This window comes from Chelonoidis abingdonii, chromosome 3 (assembly GCF_003597395.2).
Source record: "Chelonoidis abingdonii isolate Lonesome George chromosome 3, CheloAbing_2.0, whole genome shotgun sequence".
Lineage (NCBI taxonomy): Eukaryota > Metazoa > Chordata > Testudines > Testudinidae > Chelonoidis > Chelonoidis abingdonii.
The window spans coordinates 180970028-180986833 of record NC_133771.1 but is presented as its reverse complement, the minus strand read 5'-3'; the positions used below and the strand labels follow the sequence as shown (position 1 = coordinate 180986833).

Sequence of the window (16806 nt, the reverse complement as noted above, 5' to 3'; positions counted from 1 at the left end):
TAAACATTTTGTTTATACTTACTATATTAAATCCTGTCCCTCTTGAAGTGAAAGGGAGTTTTGCCATTGACTTCACTGGAGTCAGGATTTCTTCCCTTGATTTCAGGCAAAGTGTCTAACTATTATGCAGATTCACGAGACGAGCGGCTATTTACTTTCTTATATAACCTTTTGTATTAGAGCTGTACCGATTTTAGCTGTGTCGGGGGGAATTTTTTCAGAAGGGAGACTAGTGTAGGCTCAGCCACTGGATGCTGAGGAAGCAGCTCATGGGACCTGCTAAGACGGTTGAAACTCAAGTTTTTCAACAGCATGAAGAGTGTCAACCTACTTGTAGTAATGTGGTTAGTTTTTTCTGCTTATAAGAATTTGGCACCATTAGCCACCTTTGAGATACAAAACGGGTGATTTAAAGGTAACCACATTTGATATATAGAGAAAACAATAAGTTCAGATAGTTGAGTCTGTGGAAGAACTAAATCCAGATTCAATGTAGATACCTGTAAAAAAAGATAAGAGACTAATCACTGTGGGACCCTGAGATTTCTGGGGCACTTTGGCTTCTCTGCAGGAAACCAATCTTTTATGGAATTCTCTTTTTGAAGATTATTATGGGCTAAGGTACAGGCAGGCCTCTGACACATCAGACAGATCTCCTTGGTCTGTCTAAAGGTGTCCCTGTGATATTGCCAGCCTTAAACTCTGAATACTAATCCTCATACAACCTTCCAGCTGCATTCTTAGTTCAGAAAATATAATGCCACCTTTTATCTTTGTACTTCTCCTGTGTTAGCAAGGGATTATTCACTATCATAGACAACTAGTACATGTTGTGGTGGGCTCCCATCCAGCTAGACAGCTTCCTTAAACAACATCTCATCTATATTATCCCATCAGCTAAGTGAATCCCATCTGGATGGGACTAGGCCTGCACATTTGTACTTGATGTTTCTTACCATATGCCAGGTTGGGATACAAAGAATTATTCAGCTTTCTGTTGGGTAACAGCTGCTACTTAATATCTATTCCCATAGGTTTAATATCAATATTTACTATTACATCCAAGTCCTTATAAGTCTGCAGAATGATATATTGGCCTAGAACAACCTTTCTTTTTTAACTGAAATTAATTAATTACTTCTGATGTCCTCTTTTGCAAGTCTCTGGAGTAATCAAACTCCTTCTCTTTCTTATCTAAATTTGTAACTTTAATTCTGCTTCAAATGAAGCTAACAGTAAAATCAAATTACTGTCCTTAGAACTGAAATGCTAAATGCCATGTTGTAGCCATGTCAGTCCCAGGATATTAGAGAGACAAGGTGGATGTTGGTCCAATAAAAGATATGACCTAACCCACCTTATCTCTCTGAAATGTTAAATAGTCAGCATTTGTTTGAATTTTAATTATAACTGATTTGAAATTTCTTCAGATATAAAGAGAGTTCAGAATTAAACAATCAAACAACGAAATAAATACAAATAGTAGATCTTATTGAGAGGATATCTTGTGTGTTGAATATAAGGGGGAATTTGCAAATTTGATTGCCACTTTTCTTTTTTAAGGGTCTTCCCTGCTCCTATCAAATTCAAGGGGGATTTGCCATGTGATATTATTTTTATAATGTCAAGACTTTTTTTAGGTGAATTTGAAAGGTAAAAAGACACAGACTATGCTCCAGAATATATATGATTTTAATAAACTATGCTCTAAGTCACGGGTGGTTAGACTACAGCCTGGAGGTCACATCTGACGCTCCAGCCTGTTTAATCCAGCCCTTGAGCTCCCGCTTGGGAAGTAGGGTCTGGGGCTTGCCTTATTCTCGTGGTCCAGCTGGGGAACGGGGTTGCGGGCCGCTCCAAGCGTGTGTGCTGAGACTCCCGGAAGCAACAGCATGTCCCCCCTCTGGCTCCTACATTTAGGGGTAGCCATGGGGCTTCGCGTGTTGCCCCTGCCTCAAGCGCTACTCCCGCAGCTCCCAGAGGCTGGGAAATGCAGCTAATGGGAGCTGCTGGGGCAGTGCCTGCAGACAGGGCAGTGCGCAGAGCCGCCTAGCTGTACCTCCACATAGGAGCCGGAGTGGGGACATGCTGTTGCTTCCAAGAGCTGCGTGAGGTAAGCGCTGCCCGGAGCCTGCACCCCTGACCCCCCTTCAACATCCAACCCTCTTCCCCAGCCCTGATCCCTCTCCTGCACCCTGAACTGCTCATATGTGTCCCAACCCTAGAGCCTGCAGCCCCAGCCAGAGCCCTCACCCCCTCCTACACCCCAACCCCAATTTCACGAGCATTCATGGCCCACCATACAATTTCCATACCCAGATGTGGTCCTCAGGCAAAAAAGTTTGCCCACCCCTGCTCTAAATAGATGACAGTGGGCAAAGGGTAGGCGATGAGATGAAACAAAAGGCGATTAATTAGGGATGTCTAGTATGCATCTTTTTAATTTCACTTATTTTCAAATGCCTTGTGTACTGTTAAACTGGGAGGTACTAATGACTGGCTGAATCATAGATTGATGGCTGTGAACTCATTCTTCAGTTAACATCTAAGGATAAAGTAATCACATGACCTCACCTGAAACAAAAGGAGTTTTGAACTGAGTGACTGAAGGTTGCTACAATTTGTAAGGCGTGAGGGAGGAATAACTCAGTGGTTTGATCATTGGCCTGCTAAACCCAGCATTGTGAGTTCAGTCCTTGAGGGGGCCACCTGCAGATCTGGGGCAAAAGATAAGTACTTGGTCCTGCTAGTGAAGGCAAGGGGCTGGACTCAATGACCTTTCAGGGTCTCTTCCAGTTCTATGAGATAGGTATATCTCCATAGATATATATATAATTTCACTGGTGTGGGGGAGAGGCAGTAATCAAAGTATTGTTGGGGGGAAAATAGTCGTGTGACTGTTGAGTGGGAGTTTATGGGTAGTGGTTTGGACTATAGCAAAGGGAGGGTGGTTATGAAGAGGGGCATAAATTGGGTTGGATGATAGCACCCAACCTCTCTTGGCTCCCCTCAGGTGAGGGAGGCATGGCATTCAACAAAATAGCTCTGCCAATGTACCCCAACCTTCTTGCATCCCACAGCTCTGCTAGCGAAATTCAAACACCCTGGGTCTGACAGCTCTGCCAGTGCATCCTCCAGCCCAAGAGCTACCAATGCACCCTACCAGTGCTCTCCAACCGTACTACAGCCATTGTGTTCCACAGCTCTGCCAGTGTACCCCAACACTGCATGAAACTATTAATGAATGCTGGAAGATCATTAATTGGGAAAATTGGGAGGGTCACGGAGATGGGGTCCATCTGTTGGACAGGGGTCAGAAGATCTTTCTCTCATACATAAAATTGTCAATATTTTAGAACAGGAATCCTGTCTGTAATTTTGTTTCTGCCCTCTTTCAGCAATGCCCCAGTGTGTCCCGTTAACTCTCACCTTTACTCTGCCAATGCTGGAGTTGATGAAATGTATAAGCTCTTCACATCCTTTTACAATCCAGGCATTACTGGATATTCTCCAGGCTATGGCTCCTTCAAAATTGGTACTCCCATTAAGGAGGCCATACTGAAGTCCGGTGAAAAATTTGGCGCACACCTGCCACTTCTGCCCTGACTCTTGTTAATCTGAATTTTCTGCTTTCTCAGTCTACCTTGTCAGTTATTCTCTGTAGAGCCTCCTTGGTCAGTGCTGTGAGGTCAGTATGGGCTGTTAATCGGAGGTTATGCACAGTCCCAGCATATAATGACACTCCTCCAATTTCATCTCTCAGGGCTACAGTCATTACTGCTTCCAGTACCAAATTAAACAAATCTAGTGATAGCATGCACCCTTATCTCACTCCTACAGTCATTCTGAACCATTCAGTCAGCTTTATGTCAACTGTCACTGCACTCATCAGCTTGCTGTGGATGCTTTCTATCAGCTTGATCAGCTTTTTGTTCTGCTCAATGCTATCAAAAATTTATTTGATGTCTATAAAGTTGTAATAGGTTTGGTTGTGTTCTGTGTACTTTTCCAGTATCTGTCTTATTACAAATAACTGATCTATTGTGCTTCATCCTGATCAAAATTAGGGCTGACAAGCAGTTAAAAAAATGAATCAGAATTAATTGCTTTGTTAACAATAGAATACCATTTATTTAAATATTTTGGGTGTTTTCTACATTTTCAAATATATTGATTTCAGTTACAACACAGAATATAAAGTGTACAGTGCTCTCTTTATATTCTTTTTGATTACAAATATTTGGACTGTAAAATGATAAAAGAAATAGTATTTTTCAGTTCAGCTAATACAGTACTGTAGTGCAATCTCTTTATCATGAAAGATGAACTTACAAATGTAGAATTATGTACAAAAAAATTGCATTAAAAAATAAAACAATGTAAAACTTTAGAGCCTACAAGTCTACTCAGTCCTATTTCTTGTTCAGCCAGTCACTCAGACTAACAAGTCTGTTTATATTTGCAGGACATAATGCTGCTCGCTTCTTGTTTACAATGTCACTTGAAGTGAGAACAGGCATTTGCATGGCACTGTTGTAGCTGGTGTCGCAAGATATTTACGTGCCAGATGTGCTAAAGATTCATAAGTCCCTTCATGCTTCAACCACCATTCCAGAGGACATGCGTCCATGCTGATGATGGGTTCTGTTCGATAATGATCCAAAGCAGTGCAGACCGATGCGTGTTCATTTTCATCCTCAAAGTCAGATACCACCAGCAGAAGGTTGATTTTCTTTTTTGATGGTTCAGGTTCTATAGTTTCTACATCAGAATGTTGCTCTTTTAAGACGTCTGAAAGCATGCTCCACACCCCGTCCCTTTCAGATTTTGGAAGACACCTCAGATTTTTAAACTTTGGGTCAAGTGCTGTAGCTATCTTCAGAAATTTCACATTGGTACCTTCTTTGCTTTTTGTCAGATCTGCAGTGAAAGTGTTTGTAAAACAAACAACGTGCTGGGTTGTCATCCAAGACTGCTATAACATGAGATATATGGCAGAATGTGGGTAAAACCATAAAGCAGGAGACATAAAATTTTCCTCCTCAAAGTTCAGTTGCAAATGTAATTAATGCATTAATTTGTTAACAAGCATGATCAGCATGGAAGCATGTCCTCTGGAATGGTGGCTGAAGCATGAAGGGGCATACGAATGTTTAGCTTATGTGGCACGTAGATACCTTGCAATGCCATCTACCAAAGTGCCATGGGAATGCCTGTTCTCACTTTCAGATGACATTGTAAATAAGAAGCAGGCAGCATTATCTCCCGTAAATGTAAATAAAACTTCTTTGTCTTAGTGATTGGCTGAAGAAGTAGGACTGTGTGGACCTGTAGGCTCTGAAGTTTTACATTGTTTTGTTTTTGAGTGCAGTTACATAACAAAAACAAATCTACATTTGTGAATTGCACTTTAACGATAAAGAGATTGCATTACAGTACTTGTATGAGGTGAACTGAAAGTTACTATTACAATTATAATTTTTACAGTCCAAATATTTGTAATAAAAAGAGAGCACTGTACACTTTGCATGCTATGTTGTGATTGAAATCTATATATTTATTTGAAAATGTAGAAAAACATCCAAATATATTTAATAAATTTCAGTATTTTATTGTTTAACAGTGCGATTTAAAACTGTGATTAATCGCTATTGATTGTTTTAAATCATGATTAATTTTTTTGAGATTTAAATTGTGTGAGTTAATTGCGATTAATTGACAGCCTTAGTCAAAATCCAGCCTGTTCCTCTGCAAGTGCTGCTCCCACATACCTCTTCGTTCTCCCCTGGAACGTCTTGGTGATTGGTTTTCCTGGTACACTCAATAAGCTGATTACTCGGTAGCTCTTGCACTCGCTCTTACTGCATTTTTATATGGATTGGTACTATTACCACTTTCTCCCATTCGCTTGGCAGTTGCTATCTCTTGTAAATCTTGAAGAGCGGTCTGTTACCTTTTGCTGTGTGTCCTCGCCTGCCTGCAGCAGCTCTGCAGTTAGGTTGTCACTTCCTGGTGTCTTTTTTTTTTTTCAAACTTCTGTCAACATCTTTATTATTTCTTCTAAGAATTCTGGCCTCTGTTCTCCCTTCTTTCTACTGGGAAGCTTGTCCAGAACTATTTCATCTACTGTGTTCTGCACATTACACAGTTCTTCAAAATATTTTTTCCATTGTTTAGTCTTTACTTGTTTGCCGTCAGTTATTTGTCCATGTTTGCCTTTTGCTGCTGACCTTTTCAGATTTTTTATTCCATTAATTTCTCTGACTTTGTGGTACAACCCATGTTACATTTCTCTTCGCACATTCTTCTTTATATTGTTTGCTTATCTGGTTATTTTCTTTGTTTTCTGTTTTATCTATCTGGTCAGAGTTGTACTTTGCTCTTAGACTTCCGCTCTCCTCCTTGTTCTTTTCGGCTTGCTATGCTTGTCACTCAGCGGCAGTGCTTTATCTGTTATCCACCTCAGTTTCTTTGTTTTGGCCCTGTAGCACAACACTTGTTCAGCAGCTCTTGTAATTCCCCCGCCCCCCTTTTTTTTATAATGTTCTGTATCTCTTCAGCATTCATTTCTTCTTTCACCAGAGATACGAAGTTTCTTCTGCGCTACTTCTTTATGTTCATTCTGGGTATCTGGCTCTTTCTTTCTTTGCCCATCAGGTATCTCTGTCCACTTCCTGTGCTGCTTTCTTTGTTGAAATAGCATGTTCATTATCACCAGGTTCTTGCTTAGGCTACTGAATTTCTGCCTTTCTCTTCTCGCTTCACTGAGTCCAAAATCTGCCTGTTGTATGTTATACAGTTATCGTTCAGTATACTGGGAGCTCTGTAACCCTCTCTGTTTCATTAATGGAAACATTAATGTTTCAGAACATAATGGAATGTCCTCCCACAGTTACATTTATAGGGCTTCATTCATTTGAGAGGAACAGAGTGGATTGATTTAAGTTAGTGGTTTTCAAACATCTTAGGCTGCATACCCCTTTCCAAATAATGTAATCTACTGGCTACCCCATCTGAGGCAAGATCATAATATATCCATGATCAGATTGCCAAGTCTTACTAAATAAAATGCATTCTCCGCCCTTACAGGATTTTTCATGTACCCCCTGATGAGAACTCATGTACCCCTACAGGTATGAGTACCCCAGTTTGAAAATCATCAATTTAAATCAAAGTGACTTAAAGCACTGATTTTAATCTTGTTTTGCATTTGTATTTTGTAGTTACTTTCCTGAAGTAAAGGTGATTCTAATTGGTTGGTAACCAATAAAACATATTGATTTGCAACTAAACATAGTTTTTACACTAAATTGGGTATTAATTTTTGCTATACATGTTTTTAGCAGTTATGCAGCTTATTGTACATTTATTCAGACTCTTATTTTTTACATTTTTTAAGATGTTAGAAAATGGTGAATGATGCGTTTACAAAATGATGTATTTATTTATTTATTCTTGTGATGTGTCACACACTATTTGGATGGGAACTGGCATTCAATGACAAATGTCCAATGTTAAGCAGCATTTAAATTTTTTATTAGTTAAATAAAACTGCCTTTAAATATGCTGGATACATAAGAAAAATATTAATCTAAACATAGTTTTCATTTAAAATTGAGTTATACTTTCCTTCTTTAATAAGTAGTTAGCGAATTGAACTAATTGTTTCAGGTGACCACGTTCAAATTTTAGAACCAGTGGAGCTCATCCTCACACCTAGTTTTTATTCATAGATGGAAGAGGAAAGCAAGCTTTCTTGCATTTTCGTCTCCAAATTGGTTTCACAACTTTGAATGAATTAGTCATTGAACTGAAATAGTTGAATAAACTGAAATGAAGAGAATATTTTCCTTGTATGAGGAGAAAAAGCTACTGCAGTCAAAAGATGGTTTAACACTTCAATAAACTGATTCCATGTTGTTAGCCAATGACTTCTCTCAGTAGAGTGGTTTGACTTTCTTTAAAGCATTGGTGACAAGCATTCACTGTTTAATATTTTTTTTAATTAATAGATTATAGCAAGTTAGGCCTTCACATAGGATGGTAGTTTAGAGGTGCACTGCCTGCTTGAAACAGAGCTGTGAAAAGGGGAGAGGGAAGAGAAGCAATGTAGGGAAACCATGCTGGTGCCCAGTCCTAGGGAGGGATTGGGTATCCAGGAGTCCTTTCTTTCACTGGCCCTTACAAAAGGTAGAGGACCTACTGTGACTGTTGCCTAGTTACATGGCATACTGGTTCTTTTCCTTTTCCTTTTCCTTTTCCTTTTCCTTTTTGCTGGGTAGGGAGGGAATAAGACAGACAGATTGTGTTTTTAAATATTTAGGTGGTGGTCAAATATTACAGTGATGGGGTCGATAAGAACCTAGCGAGTTGGAAATGGAATGGGGGACAGCAGTGGCGGTAGAAATTTGATGTATTTTTAACACTTAAACTGAGGAAATATGATGCTGGGGATGGGAAAGAAATAAAATAAAAGTGGAAGGCTCTGTTCAGCCTTAACTTTCTTCCTTCCCCCCAGCCCCATTTCCTGTCTTCTCTCTTAACTTTAGACTTCTTATTTCAACCACCCAGCTAGTCAAATGGGGCTAACAGGAGGCCACCCAGCTACTAAAATGAGAGAATAATTAGGACTTGTGTTTTGGCAGCAGCAAATCCTACAGGGTTAATATAATTGCAGTTGTATTAACAAATGATGATCAGTTATGGTTACAGGCTGTGTCAAGGCAAATGTTTTAGTGCTTTTAATAATGATATAAAATGGCATTAATGGAAAAACTAATTTTAACTGTGAAAGCTACATTTGGAACGGCTATATAATGGTTAAGGAGTGGGTTTTATTCTGGCCAACTAAATTATATTTTGTTGAACTTTGGGCAGTGCCTGGGACTGAAGTAGGTTTGAAGTTCTGCTCCTGCCCAAAAGTCCTTTCCTTGAGGCTGTTCCTGTAATTTTGACGAAGTATTTATTTTTAGGGCTGTTTGCCCTGTGAAAGTGTTTCATAGGGTATGCCAGATTGTATAACTGCAGAGGAAAAATACTTCATGGCAAGAGTGCAGTTTAGACCCTTGACAAATAAGTCAGAGGACTGGTAATGAATTGTACCCTTGTTTTTTGCTGTCTTCACTAGCTGCATGTTTTTTGTGTGTGTGTTTTTTACTTTTAGAATTATTTTATTTTAAACTCTTTTAAGAGACCTAGCATTATAAAAGCTTTGCAATACTGCTGCTCAGGTTTGCAGGAGCATTTTATTTAATTCATTTGTACTGAACGTACACTCATTTCATAAGCTTTCAGGTGCGTTGTGTGTGACTAAGCTATAGTTAAAATCAGCATTAGCCAGATAGTGCCACCTTCGGTCTACATCTAGTCCCCAAGGTGATTTCATATTGCACAAAGGCACTATAATGAAGACAAACCAGCTACTTACCTAACCAATTCCTTTAAACATTAGACTCCTTCATAAATGGCCTGCCTCAGGCAGAGGGATGAGTACACACATGGGCCTTATGTAACACTCTGAAGGTCAGTAAAAATCAGGCTGTGATGAATAGATTAGAGAAGTAAAGTTCCAGAGGTCAGTGTCCTCCATTAAGAACACTCTGACTAGGACACTGTTTCTCAAATGCAGCTATTCTGGCTGCATGCAGCCACCAGGGGGTTTCCCTGCGGCCATGGCAGTTTCCTGTGCAGCATCAGCTCCTCCGCTTCTTCCCTGTTGCTCCTGCATGTGTTGCTGCTCTGGAGATACAGGTGGGGGACACAGTGCTTAAGGAGCAAGGTGAGGAGGGGGTGAGAAGGCAAGCAGTGGGCAGGGGGGAGGAGGTGAGTGGCAAGGTGAGTGGCAGGGGGCCTGGCGGGAGGAGTAGGGAGGTAAGCAGTGAGCCGTGAGTAGGGGGGGTCTGGCTGCGGGCAGGGAAGTAAGGAGATGAGCGGTGAGCCACTCAATGAGCAGGAATTCTCGCAGTGGGTAGGGGGGTGTCTGTGGCAGGGGAGTGAGGAGTCGTGAGGGAGTGAGGAGAGAGACAGGATGTGAGTAGGGGGTGAGGAGATGAGAGGTGGGCACATGGGGAGCGGGTAGAGCCCCCCTTTGGCGAGGCTAGCCCCCGACTGCACCCCTTCTGCCTATGCTCTCACCCCTGGCAGCTGGATCCCTGAGACCTCCTGCACCTGGAGCCACAAGCCCCCCGCCCAGAGAAACCCCGAGCACCCCTACTCCCATGGCTGGAGGAGCCCTGGGCTGGCCAAAGCCCTGAGACTCACCCCCCCACACCTGCCCAGAGCTTCCCTGCCCCCTTGTCCAGAGGAGCTCTGGGCTGGCCAGAACCTTGAGTCCCCCACCTGCCTGGAGGAGCCTCGGGCCAGCCACAGCCATGCCTCCCTTCTCCTCCCCTCTCCAGACCCAAGCCATCCAGATATGTTTTTCATTATTGTTTGGATTTCTGTTATGTAAAAGCATTTTTAAATTTACTTCAGAATTGTTTTACAGACAACCACTTTTACCAAAAAAGCAAAAGAAACACTAATAAAAAAGACAAGAACGTGCAAAGTACCTTATTTGCATTTCTACTCTATTAGGTCTGGTAAAGAATAGAGATAATTGTGCATGAAAACATTACATAAATAAACCCCTGAAAACATTACATAAATAAATTACAGTGTTTTGGATGTATGTATGTGCATATTACTTTATTAACTTTAGGAAAAATACATAATTTAGGAAAAAGTGGAAGTGTGGCCACCAGCAAGAGTTGGTGGCCGCAGTCTGAGGCAACCAAAAAATTTGTTGCGAGGACCCCTGGACTAGGGGCTGCCTAAAGTTCAAATCTGGTGACTGTTAACAGGAGCATCCTGGCTGTTCCCAGCTATTAGGAAAAAGTTGGTCTCTTAAGTAGCTAGGAACCAGCTCACCTAGTGTTTTCTAGGTGAAACTTTATGTCCAGTTTTTGAGATATGGAAAAATCCATGGGTACGTGAAACACACATGCACCCACATTCTCCCTGCCCCTTCTCTCCTGCTCCCTTCCCCACACATCTGTACAGGTTACAGGGTGAAGACGTGGGGAAAACGTCGTTCCCTTCCACCTCATGACTTTGCACAAGGGTTGGCTACATTCCTGATAGGGGAATGTACAGGAGCTGTACTAGGTAGAGATGCTAGTAGGGTTGGCCACCTCAACGTGGAAGAGGGCATGGCCATGGACTTGAGCTAGAACAGACGGCTGCATACTGCACCCTTTGAAATGCTGGTGGGAGCTCTTGATCCAGTCTTTGTCTTCATAGCATTCCCTGAGGAAATTTGCTGAGTCAGATGGGATCCCTCTGGTGGCTTCTACTTCTGTGCCGCACCTCTATTTCTCCCCTGCAAAAAGGTGTTCTGTGGCTTAAAATGCTAATCTCTTCAAGACGTTAAAATACTGTAATTACCATTTAATACAGCATACCAGGCATTTAATACCAAATCTATTTCAGTGTCTCTAATTTTGTTTTTATTTGCCTGGATACAACTCCCATGCTTGGTATCCCCAAATATGTAAGGCATATGAGTAATCCCATTTTTCAAAATGGGTTGTATATTTCTCCCTACTTTGGTCAAATCAAATCAATCCTACACATTAAGAAAAAATGGTATTAGTTAATAAAGGTAAATAGCACTCTCTGCAACGGCAATAGGGCACAGTTTATTATCTTTTAATTTTGTTTTGAACTTGTTTATCCTAAATACTTATGCATGCTCATTTGTGTCTCTGTAGATGTACTAACGAGAGTCTACATACATTGCCACAGCAATGGTTGTACAACGTTTTAGAAGAAATTAAATCTTGTGATCCTTCTTCTAAACTATGTGCAACTAGACGCAGTGCTGGAATTCCATTCTACATACAGGTACCTACTAATGTTGCACCTGTAACTTCATATGACTGCATTTATTTTATTGCCACATCAGTGTGAGGCATATAAATCCCTGAGAAGTATCAGTGAGTACATTGTGAGATTGACGAGAGTTTACCGATTTCACCCATTTTGGATCAAATTATGCCCCTTCTAGATACTTTGTGAACATAGATGCGGGCAGGAGTCCACATTTTGTCCCAGTTTACATTCATGCAATTGGGATTACAAAATGGGAGTATAATTGGCCGTGAGATGTGGATCTATTGACTGATGTTTCTGGAGGATAAGAGCACATGAGATTTGTGGTTTCAGTGTGGTATCTGTCAAATGTGTAATAGTTCAGAGATTGTAAATATAGCTGCTTATTTTATCTGATAAATAAAAATATGGATATTGCATTGTGAAGAATATGCCTGTTTTCATTTGAGTGCTCCATTATGGAGCTGAACTCCATTTTAGTGACACTAATACTATAGCAAATGGAAATTCTTCTGTATTTGATAGATTATGTTTGTAATTGGGACATATGAGTCAAGAACCTTCATTCTTATGTTTGTAATTTACACTATACATTTTATGATGACTAGATTTTTTTGTTTCAAATAAAATATGGTTAAGCAATTTTACCCCTCTTCGAAAGCCAAAAATTCAACATTGTTGAAGTTCGGAGACAGGAGGGAAAATATTTTTACTTTTTCTTGTCCTTTTCTTTTGTTTTCTTCCCTTTCTCTTTCTTTTTTCTTTTTGTAAAATATTACAGATTGTGCAGTGATGGTAACTGATTTATGACTGAGAAAATCCTTTACTATCAATGCAGATTTTCTGTATAAAAAGAATATTTGAGAGAGACTGGGTGGTGTTGGGAATTGTTTGTAAGCTCTTTCTCTTTTTAAGTTTTTCTTCCAAATCCAACTCCGACAGATAAAGATAAAAAATTCTTACCCTCTGATATTTGCAAGTGGTATACATGAAATTAATTTGATGGCTTCAGCCCTATTGCTGGGGACAAGTGTTCCCATCCATATCACAAAACTTAGCACAGTTAGCACTAATTGGCACTATTAATAGCATTCTGAGAAGCCAGGTTATGAACTGGCATCTGTAAACAAGATGGATAAGCACTAAATGAGGATAACATTATCCTTTTTTTTTTTTTTATTTTAAACTGGTCTTTGTAGGCCGAGGTTGACATACATTGGTGGGGAAGTTTACACTGCCACTGTCCGTACCATACCTGTTTGGATAAACTAGTCTGGAAGGTGCTGCTTTGTCAATCCTGGAGGGAGTACTAAATTCACATCCTGACAATTATATACATATAAATGGAGATTTGGAACTAGCTTTGGAATTGAACTGAAACCATTTGGTTGAAGACGGATAAAACAAAGATAAAATATGTACAATTTTCTTTGTGGTTTTCCATTTTGTGTTTCTTTGATGAATAACTTCAAGCACACTTGTGATTCTCAGTAAAATTAATGAATCCTGAAATGGACTGTTACGTTTAAATAATCCAAAATATAGATTGTAGTATGTATTATAAAGTATCTAAAAAAGATAGCATTAATACATAAAAGATCTTTTTTTATTGGTCATAAATGCAAGACTCAGTGTGGCCTTTTGCCATCAGTCTCCTGAGACATGTTTTACTGGCTCAGTAAACTTGCTCTGTTGTGTTTTAATGCTTTTATAATATATTCTGTAAGGTTACATGCATTTTTAAAATTACTCTTTCAGATTAAAAATATTGCTACCTAAAATAAATCTTTAAACTGCAGAGAGCAACTCTTTTTGGAAGGATAAGAGGAAGTAGTGGGAAAGGGGTTTTATTTCATTTTTGTACTATTTGTTATCATAGCATTACATTTTTAGCCTCCTTATGTTTTGCTGAATGTTAGTCTCCCACATATTCCCCTCCATTTTATCTCCATACTGCCTCCATACTTCCTCTCTCATCTCTCCATGCTCCATGTTTTCCCTCAAAGACACTGTTAAAAGTGCCAGATACTGTTTTTGTGCATGCTCCCAGTTTCTGTACTCATCCATTGGCTGAATAGCTCAGAGGTTTTGCTTTCACATTTATTTTTTGCAATGTGAGATGGTATTAAATGCCTAAATATTGGTTATTGAAATGGATTCTATATGAGGTTCTTCTCTGTAAAAACAGAGTTAAAGACATTGATTGTTTTCCCCCTGAATGTAATCTAGTCTTGCTGTGTGATTTTTATTTATTTATTTATTTGATTATCTAGTATCCCTCTCTCCTGCCCCCTTCCTTAATATTGCATCACTTCTGAGCACCTGCATTCATAAGCATCTTGACAATTTTATTGTTCTTGTAATAAATATATAGTTAAACTAAAATTTAACCAGTTCAGTGACCTTTGGACAGGTGGTCCTCTTCCAAAATCAGGGTGCACATGTTGTGCTCTGGACTTGATGTTTCAGTGAAGTGTCTCCAGCAAGTATTTTTATGGTGTCTGAAGTGTGCTCCACAGGTTGAAAGGATTGTGCTCAAAGAGTTAGTAGAATTAGTGACTACTTTCATTAATAGAAACTGTGCACTTCAGTACTAGTTTGTAACAAAATAATGTTTAGTTAATTGCTTTTAGTTAATTGTTACAGCAGTACACATTTTATTGTCCATTTTGATTGTCATAGTAATTATTAGGGCTGTCAAGCGATTAAAAATATTAATCGTGATTAAAAAATTTTATCGTGATTAATTGTGATGTTAATAATAGAATACCATTTATATAAATATTTGTGGATGTTTTCCACATTTTCAAATATATTGATTTCAGTTACAATACAGACTACAAAGTGTACAGTGCTCACTTTATATTTGTTTTTATTATAGATCATAGAATATCAGGGTTGGAAGGAACCTCAGGAGGTTGTCTAGTCCAACCCCCTGCTCAAAGCAGGACCAATCCCTAGACAGATTTTTGCCCCAGAGCCCTAAGTGGCCCCCTCAAGGATTGAACTTGCAACCCTAGGGCTTAGCAGGCTAATGCTCAAACCACTGAGCTATCCCTCCCCCTTTGCATTGTAAAAATAAAAGAAATCGTATTTTTCACTTCACTTAATTTTTCAATTCACTTAATCCCTCCCCCTTTGCACTGTAAAAATAAAAGAAATCATATTTTTCAATTCACTTAATACAAGTACTGTAGTGCAATCTCTTTATCATGAAAGTTGAACTTACAAATGTACAGCTTTATATACCAAAAAAACTGCATTAGAAAAATAAAGCAATGTAAAACTTTAGAGCCTACAAGTCTACTCAGTCCTATTTCTTGTTCAGCCAATTGCTCAGACAAACAAGTCTGTTTATATTTGCAGGAGATAATGCTGCTAGCTTCTTGTTTACAGTGTCACTTGAAAGTGAGAACAGGCATTCTCATGGCACTGTTGTAGCCAGTGTCACAAGATATTTGTGTGCCAGATGCACTAAGGATTCATATGTCCCTTTATGCTTCACCACCATTCCAGAGGACATGTGTCCATGCCGATGCTGGTTCTGCTTCATAATGATCCAACGCAATGCAGACCAACGCATGTTCATTTCATCCTCAAAGTCAGATACCACTAGCAGAATGTTGATTTTCTTTTTTGATGTTCAGGTTCTGTAGTTTCTGCATCAGAGTGTTGCTCCTTAAGGCTTCTGAAGCATGCTCCCCACCCTGTCCCTCTGAAATTTTGGATGGCACTTCGATTCTTAAATCTTGGGTCTAGTTCTGTAGCTATCTGTAGAAATCTCACATTGGTACCTTCCTTCTATTTGTCAGATCTGCAGTGAAAGTATTCTTAAAACAAACAACATGTGGTGGGTCATCATCCGAGACTGCTATAATGTGAAATATATGGCAGAATATGGGTAAAACACAGATCAGGAAACATATACTTCTCCCCCCAAGGAATTCAGTCACAGATTTAATTATCACTTCTCTTTTTTAAAATGAGTGTCATCAGCATGGAAGCATGTCCCTGGAACGGTGGCCAAAGCATAAAGGGACGTATGAATGTTGAGCATATCTGGCACATAAATACCTTGTAGTACTGGCTACAAGAGTGCCATGCAAACATCTGTTCTCTCTTTCAGGTGACATTGTAAATAAGAAGTAGCAGCATTATCTCTAATAAATGTAAACAAACTTGTTTGTCTTAGTGATTGGCTGAACAAAAAGTAGGACTGAGTGGACTTATAGGTTCGGAAGTTTTACATTGTTTTGTTTTTGAGTGAAGTTATGTAACAAAAAAGTACATTTGTAAGTTGTACTTTCACAGTAATTGCACTATGGTACTTGTATGAGATTAATTGAAAAATACAATTATTTTATCATTTTTACAGTGAAATATTTGTAATAAAATAATATAAAGTGAGGACTGTACTCTTTGTATTCTGTGTGTGTAATTGAAATCCATATATTTGAAAATGTAGAAAAACATCCAAACTATTTAATACATTTAAATTGATATTCTGTTTAACAGTGCCTTTAAAACTGTGATTAATCACAATTAATTTTTTTAATTGGTATTAATTTTTGGAGTCAGTTGCATGAGTTAGCCGCAATTAACTCCAAATTAATCAACAGCCCTAGTAATTATACTACACAGTGTTTCCTCCTTTCATCTACGTATGAAATAGCTGCATTCTCCTTAGTTCCCACATTATTTGAATAGAAAAAATACACCAGGTGAACATCCAAAGTGAGAGTTATGGGTGCATATACAACTGTTAACAATTCCCTGTGGAAAAGATTACACTGTTAAAATACAAAATTCTGGAAATGCAACAGTTAAGATAATATAAGCAGTGTTAATTCACTCTACATTACACATGCTCTGTTTTACAGTATGAATTTTATAGTACAGGGCTGACAGAGAGAGGGGCAAGTCAGGCAATTTGCC

The 16806-nt window shown here is 39.2% G+C and overlaps 1 protein-coding gene across 12 annotated transcripts in view; it reads left to right on the top strand.

Annotated features, from left to right (window-relative positions):
* Window positions 1–16806, top strand: part of THADA (THADA armadillo repeat containing) — a 358450-nt gene that overhangs the window by 44037 nt on the left and 297607 nt on the right. For all 12 annotated transcript variants that reach the window (XR_012655623.1, XR_012655624.1, XM_075064366.1 and 9 more), the window contains one exon: window positions 11751–11883. Coding sequence is in view for 10 of the 12 variants with exons in the window: in XM_075064366.1 (XP_074920467.1) it covers window positions 11751–11883 (133 nt within the window). In the remaining 2 variants the exon portion in view is untranslated. The remainder of the gene's footprint in view (window positions 1–11750; window positions 11884–16806) is intronic.